This window comes from Vicia villosa, linkage group LG1, assembly GCF_029867415.1.
Source record: "Vicia villosa cultivar HV-30 ecotype Madison, WI linkage group LG1, Vvil1.0, whole genome shotgun sequence".
Taxonomy (NCBI): domain Eukaryota; kingdom Viridiplantae; phylum Streptophyta; class Magnoliopsida; order Fabales; family Fabaceae; genus Vicia; species Vicia villosa.
The window spans coordinates 45,187,140-45,202,120 of NC_081180.1; the positions used below are offsets into that span (position 1 = coordinate 45,187,140).

The 14,981-nt window shown below is 34.1% G+C and overlaps 1 protein-coding gene across 1 annotated transcript; it reads right to left on the reverse strand.

Annotated features, from left to right (window-relative positions):
* Positions 1-1,844: 1,844 nt before the first annotated feature.
* LOC131636153 (protein neprosin-like) lies at positions 1,845-5,843 on the reverse strand. The gene is made up of 7 exons (XM_058906813.1): positions 5,310-5,843; positions 5,084-5,170; positions 4,739-4,957; positions 4,298-4,462; positions 4,144-4,197; positions 3,904-4,050; positions 1,845-2,818 (listed from the first exon to the last, which is right to left on the reverse strand). Exons 1-7 carry the CDS (start codon positions 5,706-5,708, stop codon positions 2,441-2,443), a joined length of 1,449 nt encoding a protein of 482 aa, XP_058762796.1. The 5' UTR covers positions 5,709-5,843; the 3' UTR covers positions 1,845-2,440.
* Between the last annotated feature and the right edge of the window lie 9,138 nt (positions 5,844-14,981).

Below are 14,981 nucleotides of genomic sequence, written 5' to 3' on the forward strand. Positions count from 1 at the left end.
ATTCTGTTCGATTCTAATATTTAATTCATTGTGAATTGAATGAGCAGAAATCAATCACACACGCCTCACGTACACTCGTTTTTCCTTGTGAACTTCACCAAAACTATATATACTAATTATTGGTGCACAAGGTTGATGGTGATGGTTTGTGTGTGTGTGTGTGTGAGAGAGAGAGAGAGAGAGAGAGAGAGAGAGAGAGAGAGAGAGAGAGAGAGAGAGAGAGAGAGAGAGTTTTATAAATGAGTTATCTTCCACATTGAATCTTAAGTTCAGTATTTAGACTACCAAACTTAAATGCAATTCAAATTGAATTGAAATGTTTTTTTTTTACTAAATAGAATATTCATTAATTCCAATCGATAGAGTACATTGTTGTAATACAAATTAAGAATCGCCAAAAACAAAATGGATGAATCTGCAAACAAACTCACAACATCCATGTTAATAGCATAAAACAGCAAATTCCATATGCCTACGAATATAACTATGACTATATTGAAATGTCTGAAATATTCATGTCTCCAGATCTGTAGCGTTAATGGTACCAAAGTCATAGATAGGATCTGCACTAGATCGAAACTCATCTTTCAAAATGAAACAAATGAACACTGCGCACAAAGACAGAAAAACAAAATACACCGCACAAAGACGAAAAATCAAAACAAACAACGACACATTAAAATGACGAAAACACACAAAAAAAAAAAAAAAAAAACTAAATTTGCAACGGCCTTGCATTGTTTCTGTTAATCTAAAATAAAATTGAAATGTTAATCTAAAATAAAATTGATTCTGAATTACTTCTAAGATACTTAACAGAAAGCTAATTAAATTTGCAACGGCCTTGCATTGTTTCTGTTAAAACTTCATCACCTATATAGATGGATGAAGCTTCTCTTTGTAAAGTTAGTTAACACTCAATAATGAAGCTTAGTTTCTCCTCGAAATTCTGTTATCTATAATACCGTCATAGTTAATAAATGGCAGTCTATCACAATTAAAAACCTCATACGTAATTCCTTTCAAAGAAACATGAAAATAGCTTTTGCTTGCTTGCTACTACTTCACATTTTACATCTCACAACAAAGTGCTCTTTTGCTTCTTCATATGTGGAATCTTCTTTTCATAGGCCTTTCCAATTTGGGCCTTCATAATTCACAATTAATTCCTTATAAAAAGTAATTCTTCCATCACCTCCAGAAATTCTGACTTTTTTTGTCCAACACTATCTAGCATTCTGAAAATATATTTTGGAATTTGAAGGAACCTTTCCCAAGTCCTTTTTAAAAGAAAAAGACTTTGAACCAATAGAATAATCTTTTCAAGCTAGTGGGGATTGCTTTGTTGTCACGCATGGATGCATCAATTCTTTAGTTATTATTGTACACATGATATTCTTTTTCATTTTATTTTTTGAAAAAAACCATAGTTTTGTCATTTTACAATATTGCTACCAACATCCATTAGGACACTAGGATGCAACTAACTTGTACCGTACCTTTTATCTAATGAACCCAGGTGCTCTTTTTTTGTAGTCTAGTTTTAGATGATCTAAGACTTTGTAGACTAATACAATAATATAGTTATAACATTGACTTGACTTTAGTTTTCAAGGAATTTTTGACATTTTATTATTATTTCTTTGAAAAATTCCATATAGATCAAAATAAGAAGTTTAGGGTTATGTTTATGTATATGAGTTTGAACTATTAGTTAGATTTTATCCAAAGGATTTAAGGTTTAAAACATCTCTTTGGACAAATGTTGATAGCTCTTTCAAATTTCTTAATTTGATTATCTATAAAGATCGATAAACCTTTATGTGATTTATCTCGAGTTTATTTTCTAATTCGTTCAACTGCGCGGTCCGGTCCAATATGGATTGAATAGTATAAGAAACTATTATAAACAAAAAATAGTAGTGATTAAACCCATGCTTGGTGGGGAAAAGGAATAGGATTCTTCACCATTCATAAAATAATGGGTACCAAATTAAAATACTTGGTTTTCCTAACTAAAAACAGATAGATTTTATAGCATAGAAGTTTCAACACATAACTATTCGAGCTTAGCAGTTTCCCCAAATGCATAGCCACATTTAACGGATGCATTAATTAGCACTAAAATACACAATTTACAAATACATTGGACTATGTTTAAACATAGAAAATCATATACCTAGAAACAATGCACACCAAGTTTATTGGTCAAAGTCAACTTCATCACCACAATGTCCAAGTTGAGAGTTACTAGTATATATTATATGTTTGAAATCCATTATAGAAAAAAAAAATTCTAGTTGAGAAATAACTAGGAAGAAATACACTCAAACCATGTAAACTTTGTAATAAGAGAAAAAGTAAAAAAAAGAATATATACTTAAAACATATAGAAGAGAAGAATGTAGTTATTTTAGTACCAATAATAATGTGTTCATATTCATGGACATCTCACATTTCTTCCTGGACCTCCATAATAAAAGTAAGTTCCCCAAACATTGTTTCTTCCTTCTTTAATATCATAGCAATTTGAATGATCAGATAATTGGTGAATATTTGATAAAGGAAGCAGGTTATTATCCCAATCAACTACTTGTAAGTTTCTAAAATAAGCTGCTTTTCTAAAACCTTCTCCTGAAAAATGTCCACTTCCCATTTGAGTCCCGGTGTGGTAGCCTCTTGATCGCGAATTCACAATTTCTCCTCCAAATTGTACCATGCTTGCATGATTTCTCAAGTGACTAAATATGTTTGCTGGCCAATATCCAACTAGTAGACCTGATCCAAATTCTAGCCACCAATGTCCATGCTTTGGATCCTATATATATACCCAAAAAAATTAAGTGTATGTTATAGCCGTGTCATCGAAAGGGATATAGATAACCCTAATTCATGTTGTTAGTATATTGTGATTGTCAGATTAAGATCATATTGTTTAAATTTATCAAAATCTATATATTTTATAAACCAATCGATCTAAAGCTATTGGTTGGTAATGCCTAGACGGTGTAAATGTAGACATATCCCAACTGCACGAAATTCATTTTTGTGTCCTAACTTCACTAATGTGCATGATTAGACTTAATTATAAAGTATACAGAAAATTGGGCTCTACCATAATGTCGCATTAATGTTCATATTTTTATAACTATAGTAATTGAAGAATTTGCTAGAGTGATAAATGGAGAAGATTAATTTTTTAATAACAAGATTAATGTTCTCTTAAGGGTTAATTACTTAATTAATGCTAATTTTGGATGAAAGTATAGAATAGAAAAAGTAAAGAAGTATCATTGAAGCCAGTTACGGAAAAATCAATGTTAAAAAGCATGAGTTAGCCGAGAAATATTGCTTTAATAAAGGGAGAAAAAAATAAATAAAGATAGGAACATAGCTACCCCAATGAGGGACACTCGTACATGGAAAAAAGCCAGGGAATCTTCCATTTGAATAACAATAACATAAAGAAAATTTCAAAAGAAGAATGGAGAATAAATAAAGTAAACGAAATTATTGCTTCACTTGGACTCAAAGTTTTCAATCCTACATTGCAATTTCCCTGCCTAACTTTTTCATGTCAATTTAAACTAGTTATGAAATATACTAAAAAAATTAGTTTGAAAAGCAAAAAAAGCTCAACAAAACACTTTCAAAAAGATTGTGAAAAGCACCAACCACACTTCTAAATGAATGCGTGTTTAGTGTCTTATATATGTTAGTGTCTGATGCTGATATAACATTGACACACGTAATTACATTCAATTAATTCTATTTTTTTATATCATTACTAGTGTTTACTTATCAGTATCATGTTTGATGCCTGAATCTCTGTCTCGCGCCTGTGACAGTGATTCATAACAAGTAAAGAATGTGATGGTAAAATAGAAGTAATGAAATACTCACTTTCCACACCATTAAGCCAATATCAAACTGTCTTCCATTATAGATTGATCTTGGAGAGATTGCAGCCCCTATAGCAATCCTGTTGTTTGTTTGTATAAATCCCGAACATAGTAAATTGTAGCATCCCGTTGCTTGATACGCATCCGTCTATCAAATTCAAACATCAAATATTTGTAAGATTTAAATGAAAAGAATGAAATTAGAAGCAAGGAAAAATCAAAAGAAGCATGCAATACTTACAGTCCAATAAGTGAAGAATCTCGGATAATTGTCACCATATAACTCAGGACTTACCTGAAAGAAAATTTACATTCTTATTATTAATAACAGAAATAATTCAATTTCTTTAACATCTTCGTAATATTTAAACACTGAACGAAAAATGCGAACATACCTGCCATCCAGCTTCTATTGTATTAAGATCATTACCAAATGATCCAGCAATAACCCAAATCTGTGACAGGCTGAACTCATATTGATCTGTTACTCTTGGTGTCCAAACATTTATACTTGCTTTTGCTCCATAGTATTGTTCTCCATTTACAAAAACAACTGCATGCTGCAATGAAAAATTTTGTGTAATGATGCATGGTGTCCCTTCAAAATTTTAAGTTTCGAAACTCAAATGTTGAAAATTTTAAGTACTAATAATCTATCTCTGAAAAAAAGGCGTGTTCATGTCTGTGTCGGACATATGTGTCGGACGCACTGACACTTGAAATTACATTTAATTTATTTATTTTTTCAAATTATTACTGGTATAAGTGTAGCTATATCAGTGTCGGAATCGTTTTCAGAGTGTCCGTGCTTCATAGTAGTAATAATTTGTAATTACCTCATGACCATTCCCTGCAGAGTCTCTTCTTACACCTCTAGGTTTTCTTCCAAATCTTCTAACAGAACTTGCTCTAAGAAAATCTTGTTCTGTTGTTCTTCTGATTGGAACAGTTCCTTGAGGACATGTTTCACCAGAATCAGTCCAAAGCTGAAAGTTATATGTTGCATTTTCTCCATTGTTGTTGTTGCTGTACCCTTTTGGCCTTTCTGGTGGATCCTGTAAACCTTAAGCCTCTTACTCTCAAATTCAATTCAAGCATTTTATTTAAATAAATAAAAAACCTTAGTCCTTTTACAAGACAAAGTTAAACATGTTACATTGGATGAAAAATGAAATAATTACCAATGGTTTTTGTCCTTTGAGTTTTGGATGGTCAAAAGCTGGTTGTTGATGAGATATAATACAATCTATCACATCTCCATCTGGACTCTGCAACAACAAAAAAAGTAAAAGAATTTAATTCATATCACTGAATCACAAGAAAAATGCATCAGATTCAGCACTTCAGCACTTGTCGTTTCGATTCGTTTTAAAATAAATATTTTAGAAGTAAAGTAAAATAAAATGCCTTGATAGTCTTGATGGGAGGCTTGTTGATCTTCTTCAAGTGAGCTCTGATTCTCTTCAATTTACGCAATGCGAAATCTGGTCTAAAAGTTTGGTTAACATTGTTGGTGTGAGAGACTAGTTGTTGTGATGAAGTTGAATTTATGACAATGGGGTGTGACAAAATTGGGGTAAAAAACAGAAGCAAAGTAACAAAAACAAGTAGAATAGGTGGTAGAGTGTTTTGGGAAGAAGTGGAAGAAGACAATTTGAGGGAATGATTTAGTAAACTTGTTTGTTCTGAGACAAGATGATTTTCTTGTTTGCATTGGTGTTGTCTTGTTGTGAATTGAGGTGAAAAAAATGAGTGTTTCATGTGTTTTTTTGTCAAGGAAACTGAATAATATCCCTTCATGTCCATACAAAACAGAAGAACAATTCCAAGAAGAAAGCCTACACCAAGTTTGTTTTGAAACTATAAACAACCCTTCTATTCTAAATGGTCCTCACTAGAGAGAGAGAGAAAATATAATGGTTTTAATATGTTGCTCCCACACCTTGAAAAACTTGAGTACTAACAGCAAACAAATAGACCCACACCCTGTACACATTTTCCAAGATTTACTTTTATTTACCCTTCCAAAGGGTTTGACAACTATGTAACTCTACAATAAGTATCTTAGAAATTCGGAATGAATTGTCTAAAATAGTTTCACATTTTTAAAATTTTTAAAGAAAAAAATGATTTATATATAATACTAAGACTCAACGTCTTTTTTAAAAAATAAAGTCGTATGATTTACATATAAAAAATAGATAATACTTTGTAACTGCAGTTCCCGTTGACTTGACGTCAACGGAAACATTGAGTTTAGAATGAGGGGTCAGACACATATTATCGCATCATATTCATTAGTTTCGATTTCTCAAATAATTGTTTTTGACACGCTAAAATAGTCTCACATTATTTGAGAAAGAAGTTAAAGATAATTTATACATAACCTCACAGTCTTTAACACATTGAGATACTTTTTCAGTACACGTCGTAGCACGCACTTAAAGTCGACCTGAACAAAGTTATTTTAAACTTTTGTATGAAGGAAGTTTGGTTGAAAGTCATTGATTGCCTTACACTACAAGGGTAGACTTAATTGAGCTTTGATTTGGGCATAGCTTCCAATATTGTTGTGTATCCATTGAAGGTTAAGATTTATGTGCTGTCATCCTATACCATGTTCCAATGCTACGGAATAATAATGTGGTGGCTCTCCCCTGGTGATAGCTGCTTTTACTTTCCTCTACTCGTATTATTAATTGCAATTCAAAATTTGACACTGCCAAAGAGAAATCGACTTTATGATTATGGAGCTACCTCCTCTGTTATATGCACCAAACATCAAAGCAACTTTTAATGGACCATGCCTAATAATTATATCCAATGCTACCTAGAGAAGTTACTATTCATTTAATATATTAAACTACATATATACACTACTTATTTTTTCTTACCTCATTTGATAAAAAAAATAAAAATTATTTAAAGTATCATACTTTTGATTTTTCTTAAGTACGTACAAACAAAAATATGGAGTGTGCGTTTGTATGCTCTAGCGGTGAAACGCTTGGGTGTTAAGAGTGTGATCTTTTGTTCTACCCAAGAACGATTGAAAAGCTCACAACTTCGTTCTGCATCAACCTTTATACAATTATACAAAAGTCTTCAATGGAGTATAGAGGACACTCTTCTATTTATTGGAAGCCAATCTTCAGATACGATAGACACAAAGTGGTTATTTATCCTGAAGCACACAACAAAAACTTAAAAAAAACATTAGTTTTCTTAATGTACCTTGGACCTACTACTCACACTTAATCTTTACAGCTAAGCACCACAACAATGGTTTATTGGTTCAAGGTTGAAGAAAATGATGGTATATAAAGAATCTCACACAACAAAATATAGATCACACGAGAACAACATTTTGTTAAGTGTTTCACAAGGTTGAAACAAGGAGTGTGTTTGAGAGGAAGAATACTCTTGAGTTTTTCCAAAGATTTGTGAAAATATGAATTTTTGATATTTCTTAATCATAAACAACTCATTCAACAAGTTTTTATGAATGTGTATGAGTTGATTATTATTGATTCAATGTTTTAGGAGATATTGTAATGGAAACACCATTGAAATCACTTTTAGATAACCAAAGCATTTTATCTATTGATAATAAGTATACGTACATGTTGTTCTTCTAATATGCATAGTTTTCACCTTAAAAATTAATTTCTTAATTGTATGCTCCTTTCGGATCATCATCACCCATATTATCATTTTTTGAAGTCGCAAGACCTGATCAAAATACTAGCTCTAAGGTCAATTGTTAGGGGGAAAATATGGTAGTCGAATAGTCTAGAAGGGGGGGTTGAATAAACAATTCCCATAAAGACCAATTTTCAAAAATGTTTTCTTTTCAAAATCATATTTGGTAAAATGTTTAATAGATGAGAAAGATAAAATAGATGTGATTGGAATAATTCCTGACAACAACACTAGATTCAAAAAATAGAATGTGATCACGATGAAATTACAAAATAATAAATTAGTAATTAATTCAAATTTGAATGTACACGAGAAGTGTACATATTTCAAACTTATTTAATTGATAAGGATTCTACAAACACAAATTTCAAGTTTAATCACCAAGGACATCATTTATAGGCATATTCTAACACATACCTATTTTTACACAAGAAATCGCTACGAAAACAGTAAATCCTAACTGCATGCAATTTCTAGAAAAACAACAAAACCTAAGTATCACTACGCCAAATTTAAGTTTTAGCAGCACACCTACTAAAGCGCTTCTAGTAAAAAGCGCTGTTATAGGTTGCACTAAAAACAAAATAAAAAAACACGCTAAAAAAGCGCTCTTAAAGGGGGGGTAATGAAAGCGCTTTTCAAAAGCGCTCTTATAGGGGGGCTATGAAAGCGCTTTCTAAAAGCGCTCTTAAAGGGGGGGGGGGGGGGGGGGGGTATGACAGCGCTTTTCAAAAGCGCTCTTATAGGGGTCTTATAGTGGGGGATATGAAAGCGCTTTTGAAAGCGCTCTTAAAGGGGGGGTTACAAAAGCGCTTTTTAAGAGAAAGCGCTGGCATAGGTGGCCCTTCTAAAGCGCTTTTCAGAAGCGCCCTCGTAGGTGTTTTAAAATAAAACAAATTAAACTTGCCCCAATTAATTTCAGAAGCGCTTCTCAGTATCTTTCTCTTCTTCTCCTCGCGAACAAAACCCAGAATCCCTAAATCTCAGATTCTTCCCTAAATCAATTTCAGTTCCTCCGTCCTCCGTCTCCGCCGCCGTTTCCGCCTCCGTCTCCGCCTCTGTTCGCCGTTTCCGCCTCCGTCCGTTCTCCGTTCTCCGTTCTCCCTGCATCCCTTTAGGTAATTTCTAAGTTTTTGAATATGCTGTATGTGGGTTGCTATATGTTCTTATTCATACTGCTATATGTTTTTGAATATGCTTATGAGAATTTGTTTGGAATTTTATATGGAACATTTAGAATCTTTAGAACTGACATTTAGAACAACACTGACATTTGGAACAACACTGAGTTTTGGTGGAAAGATTGAGGAAATTCTGAAATTCTGGGGAGTTTCATAGTTATGGTGAATTGATGAAATTGGATGATCATGTTTTGTGTTGTTGTTTGGATAATCATGGTAGAATTATGATTTAGTAAATCTTACATGTATGATTATGAGTTTTGAATCTTCCTTATTAGTTTTATGAGAGTTTAGGTGGTTTGAGTTGTGACATAAAACTAAGATTCAATGATGAATTGGAGTAAAAATAGAAGATGGAAATATGGTGTTTTGATAGTTAAAACATGTGTATAACTTGTTCCATGAATGGTGATAGATCAAAATTAGGAAATAATTAGGGGTCATTCTTATGCCATAATATTGGCGTAACTTTTTGTTTGTTGGTTGTTGTGGTTTGTTGAATTGGAGTAAAATTAGAAGATGGAAATATGGTTGTTGTATCATTAAAAAAACCACTTTTAATGATACAAAGAAATGTTAAAACTTGAATTCATCCTTGAATTCATCCTTTTAAAATGTTAAAACACATGTATGGTTGTTGTGGTTTGTTGAATTGGAGTAAAATACTTGAATTCATCCTTTTAAAATGTTAAAACTTGACACTTTTTGTTTTCTTTAAAAATGAATAATTTTATTGCATGCACTTTAGTTCATTTTAATAAAAAATATGTATACATGTGTTTCTCTATTTTTTTTGGTTACATGTGTTTCTCTATTTTTTTTCAAATTTGCTTTCATAAAAAATGTTTGAATTTTAATATAAAAAGAAATTTCACTTTTTAAATTTATAGTTTGTTATAGTTTGTTATTTTCTTCTTTTTAAATTTTAATATCAATTTAGTGTCTCTCAACCAATTTTTTGGTTTGTGGACTTATATTACCTTGAAATAAGGTAATGTCTTCTTTAAGAAATCAGGTATTCTGATTAGGTATTCTATTATGATGATAGCTATTTATTATCTTGACAGAATTCCTTAGTACCTGATAGAGAAACCAAGAAGCATTTGTTTAGCTTAATTAAGTCATGGATAAGACATGGATGAGATCAAACCGATTGTCGAAAGAGTACGAGAAAGGGGTATGGGAATTCGTTGAGTTTGCGGTTAAGCACTCCGAAGACCCGCTTCGAATGCCGTGTCCTTGCTTGGGTTGCTGTTATGGGGATAAGGTTGACGGGAAACAGTTGGGATCCCATTTACTACGGTTTGGAATTGATAGAAGTTATACATGTTGGACAATGCATGGTGAGAAAAGTAACGGGAATGCTGGGTCGAGTTGTAATAGGAAGTATGCTTCAAACGACGATTGCACAGACACATACGATTGCGATCGAGTCGAAGAGATTGCAGAAGCGCTTGAAGAAGATCTTGCGGATTGTCCCAAAATGTTTGAGAGGTTGGTAAGCGATGCAGAGAAACCGTTGTATGATGGTTGTTCAAAATTCACAAGATTGTCTGCGGTGTTAAAGTTGTACAACTTAAAGGCGGACAATGGATGGTCGGATAAAAGTTTCACAGAGTTATTAGCCCTTATGAAAGATATGCTACCATAGGATAATGTTCTTCCCAATCGAACGTATGAAGCCAAAAAGATGTTGTCCTCTATTGGCATGAGCTATGATAAGATACATGCATGTCCAAACGATTGCGTTTTGTTTCGAAATGAGTATGCAGCGTTGAATGAGTGTCCTAAATGTGGTGCCCCTCGATATAAGAAAAAGTTGTCTCCTGCTAAAGTCTTATGGTATTTTCCTATAATTCCGAGATTTAGACGCATGTATCGTAGTGAGACCGATTCAAGACACTTGACTTGGCATGCAGATGAAAGAATTATTGATGGAAAGTTGCGACATCCGGCAGACTCACCACAATGGATGAAAGTTGATACTGATTATCCTGAATTTGGAAAGAAGCAAGAAACCTTCGGTTGTCATTGTCTACTGATGGAATGAACCCGCATGGTATTCAAAGTATCTCGCATAGCACATGGCCTGTGATTCTTATGATCTATAACCTACCTCCGTGGCTATGTATGAAGCGTAAGTACATGATGTTATCAATGCTAATTTCTAGGCCTAAACAACCAGGGAATGACATAGACGTATACTTGGCACTGTTAATCGAAGATTTAAAGTTTTTGTGGGACAACGGTGTGGAGGTTTACGATGGGTATAGGAAGGAAAGTTTCAACTTGAGGGCGATGTTGTTTGGAACAATTAATGATTTTCCAGCATACGGAAATTTATCCGGGTACAGCAATAAAGGTCAAAAGGCGTGTCCCGTTTGTGAAGATGAAACCGATACGACACGATTGGATCTTTGTCAGAAGAATGTCTTTCTCGGTCATCGTAGATTCTTAAATTCTAATCATCACTACCGTGGGTGGAGAAAAGCATTCAACGGAAAGGCCGAACATGGTACAGCCCCGCCTTTTTTGTCAGGTGATCAAATTTTTGAAAAGGTGAAAGATGTGAGCACTCAGTTTGGCAAGCCTTTTGCACATTCACTTGTCAAGGGTGGGTGGAAGAAGAAGTCCATTTTTTTTGAACTTCCATATTGGAAGTCGTTGTACGTAAGACATTTCCTGGATGTTATGCATATTGAAAAAAATGTATTTGACAGCGTTATAGGTACGTTACTCAATATACCAGGAAAGTCTAAGGATGGCGTTAACATAAGGAATGACATGGTAAACATGGGGATGAGAACTGAATTGAGACCCGTGACGAAAGGAAGACGAACATATCTGCCACCTGCTGTTTACACTCTATCTAGAAAGGAGAAGAAAACATTGTGTAAGTTCCTTAGTGAAGTTAAAGTTCCAGAAGGCTACTCTTAAGATATTAGAAGACTTGTGTCCATGAAAGACCTCAAGTTAAAGAGTTTGAAGACGCATGATTGTCATGTTATAATGGAACATTTTTTACCAATAGGTATACGTTCTATTCTGCCAGAAAAAGTAAGAAGCGCAATAACTAAGCTGTGTTTCTTCTTCAGGTCAATTTGCAGTAAGGTGGTCGATCCCGCGATCTTACCAACATTGCAAAAAGAGATAGTTGTTACTTTATGTGATCTTGAAATGTATTTTCCTCCCTCGTTTTTTGACATAATGGTTCATCTAGTCGTTCATCTTGTGAAAGAGACACAATTGTGCGGACCAGCTTATATGAGATGGATGTACCCTGTTGAACGTTATATGAAAATATTAAAAGGGTACGTGAAAAACAGAAGTCGACCGGAGGGTTGTATTGCCGAACGATACGTTGTTGAAGAAGCGGTTGAGTTTTGTACTGAATATCTGTCAAATGTTCAATCAATTGGACTCCCCAAATCTCATATTGTCGAAAAAAAAGAAGGAAAAAGGCTAATTGGAAATAAAGTTGTGACAGTATCAATGGTCGAACGGGATCAAGCGCACTTGTATGTTCTGCACAATGAGATTGAGGTTGAGCCGTATGTTGAAATGCACAAGGTTGTTCTCCGAGATTTAAATCCAAATAGAAATGAGAACTGGATAGTACGAGAGCACAATCGAAGTTTCATACCGTGGTTTAGGGATCATATTTATTCAAAGTATCATTCAGATCCTGCTTCAGTAACAGAAAGGTTGAGATGTTTAGCCTATGGTCCAAGTGTAATTGTGCTTTCTTATAGCGCATACGCAATTAATGGATACACATTTTATACCAAAGAACAGGATGATAAAAGTACTATGCAAAATAGTGGTGTTACCTTGGTAGCTGAAGCAATGCACATATCAAGTGCGAATGACTTAAATCCAAAATTTGCAAATTTGTCATATTTTGGGGTTATCGAGCGCATTTTGGTGTTTGATTACGCGAAGTTTCAGATTCCTGTATTTGGTTGCAAGTGGGTTGAAAATAATAGTGGCATACGAATGGATAAGTCAGGATTTTTGCAAGTGGATCTCAATAGGGTAGGGTACAAAGATGAGCCTTTCATTTTAGCCTCTCAAGCTAAACAAGTGTTCTATGTCAATGATCCGACAAGTACGAAATGGTCTATAGTGCTTTTATCTAACAAAATAGTAGATGAAAACATTGAAGATCAAGGTGATATTGGTGTTGGCATTGAATCTTGTACAAGAAACGATCAAAATGAGAATGAATCTTGTACTAGAAATGATCATAATGAGGGTATTTGGATCAATCCAACCGTCCGCGTTGTTAAGAGACGCGTAGAACACAATCCTACCAAGAAAAGAAAGAGACGTTAGTGATAAAGGTAATAGTATACATATTCCGACTAATTTGTTTTATTCAATTTGTACCGATTGTTTTAATCAATAGTATAGTACTTATTCAATTTTGGTGCATATTCTCGTTTTGTACATAACTTTTGAACCATGTATCCGTTTGTCGACTTCTTTACATGTAACTATACTATTTTGACGATTCCGGAGCTGCTCATGCACTTATATGTTCATTTCGGGACTGTTTTTTTATCGGTTTTGCTTCTGCCCGTAATCAAAAGTCGGGCTTAGGGTCTGAATTTCGGAAAACCGACTTTATTTTTGAGTCCGTGGGGACGTTTTACCATAGCCATGTAAATTTCGTTCAATTCCGACAACTTTATTTTTTGACGCTTATTTTGATTTGTACCGATTTTGTTTCCGATTTACTTGTACATGCATTGTTTGACTTCCATTTTACTTGTATAGATTGTTAGCTTATTAATAGTGTACTAATGTGCTTTAGTTTGTTTGATACAGGTTAAATGGCTCCGGATAGAGATGCTCCACCTGAAAACTCACAAGAAAGAGATGCTCAAGAAAGAGATGCCACGGATACAAATGCTCCACCTGATACTGAAGAAAAAGAAGTTGCACAAGGCATCACTATCATGAAGGGAATCGTTCGACATAGAGACCAAGGATTAGTATACCGATTGGAATGGAATTCTGATAAACAAGCAATTGGTCCTAATTCTGCAAAGTTGACAAGTTATATTGGTACACTTGTTCGTATGCATATTCCGGTCTCCGTAGCTAAATGGAATCTGAAAAGCGAAGACTTGGATGCGGAAAAAAAAGCGATTTGGGACGAGCTTCAGGTATATATCATATATGGTTAATTGTTGTTATTATCTTGATGATAAATTGTTTAAATTACTTATACTAACACACTATGAGTATGTTTTTTTGCAGAGGACTTTTGAGATACCAGATGATCGTAGACGCTACATACTTGGTTTGGCCGGCAAAAGATATAGAGGGTGGAAAGCTTTTTTGACAAACACTTATCTTAAGGATAAATATGGAAACTTTCTTGAAGAGGCACCAGGACGGCCAAAAAAGTATGAGATCTTCATTGGTGAAGAAGATTGGGCTAAGTTTGTAGAGCAAAGAGATGAAGATTTTCGGAAAAGGAGTGCCAAGAATAGTGCGAGAGCATCCAAACCCGCATATCCATACAAAAAAGGGCGTTTGGGATATGCACGCTTGGAGGATAAAATTGTAAGTAAATAGAAATGTGTTTTAATTAATTGTCTAAATGTGTTTTATTTGACGATTTTATCATTTGTGTCAATGCATAGTTAGAGGAGACTAAAAGTGAGGAAACCTCACTTCCTGAACATGTGTTGTGGAGGGAAGCTCGTGTGGGCAAGGATCATGCTGTCGATCCCGAAGTTCAGAGAGTTTTTACTGAATGTGTAAGTATAATACTGTGTCTTTAATTAAATCAAATGTTTTTTAATATATAAATGATTTTTTAATGTAAATGAATTACAGGAGACCTTGTCGCAATCGGCATCCACCGGTGAGGGGAGCGTACTTAGTAGAGCACTAGATGCTCCTGAGTATCCCGGTCGGGTGAGGGGTAAGGGTCATGGTGTGACTCCAACCTCTTTTTACAAGAGTCCTAGGAGAAGAAATCCTTCAAATGAAGAAGTGTTGCAAAAGTTGGCGGAATTGCAAGCACAAGTCTCTGAATTGCAAAGAGATAAAGAGGCGTATATGAGAGAAAAGTGCAACACTTCATCGGTGAAAGAAACTAGTGATAAGGCTAGTATCAACTATCAAAAGAAATTTCCCGAGGTAATTATAATTTTCCTTTCCTTTTAAATTGTTCTATTTT

Bases quoted from the DNA above. Each gene is read 5' to 3' on its own strand.
- LOC131636153 (XM_058906813.1), bottom strand. From the start codon at position 5,708: ATGGACATGAAGGGATATTATTCAGTTTCCTTGACAAAAAAACACATG. The intron at 4,958-5,083 runs GTAATTATTTCA...TAAGGTTTACAG, and splicing joins TCAAAGGACAAAAACCATTG to GATCCACCAGAAAGGCCAAA. The intron at 4,051-4,143 runs GTAAGTATTGCA...TGAATTTGATAG, and splicing joins GATTCTTCACTTATTGGACT to ACGGATGCGTATCAAGCAAC.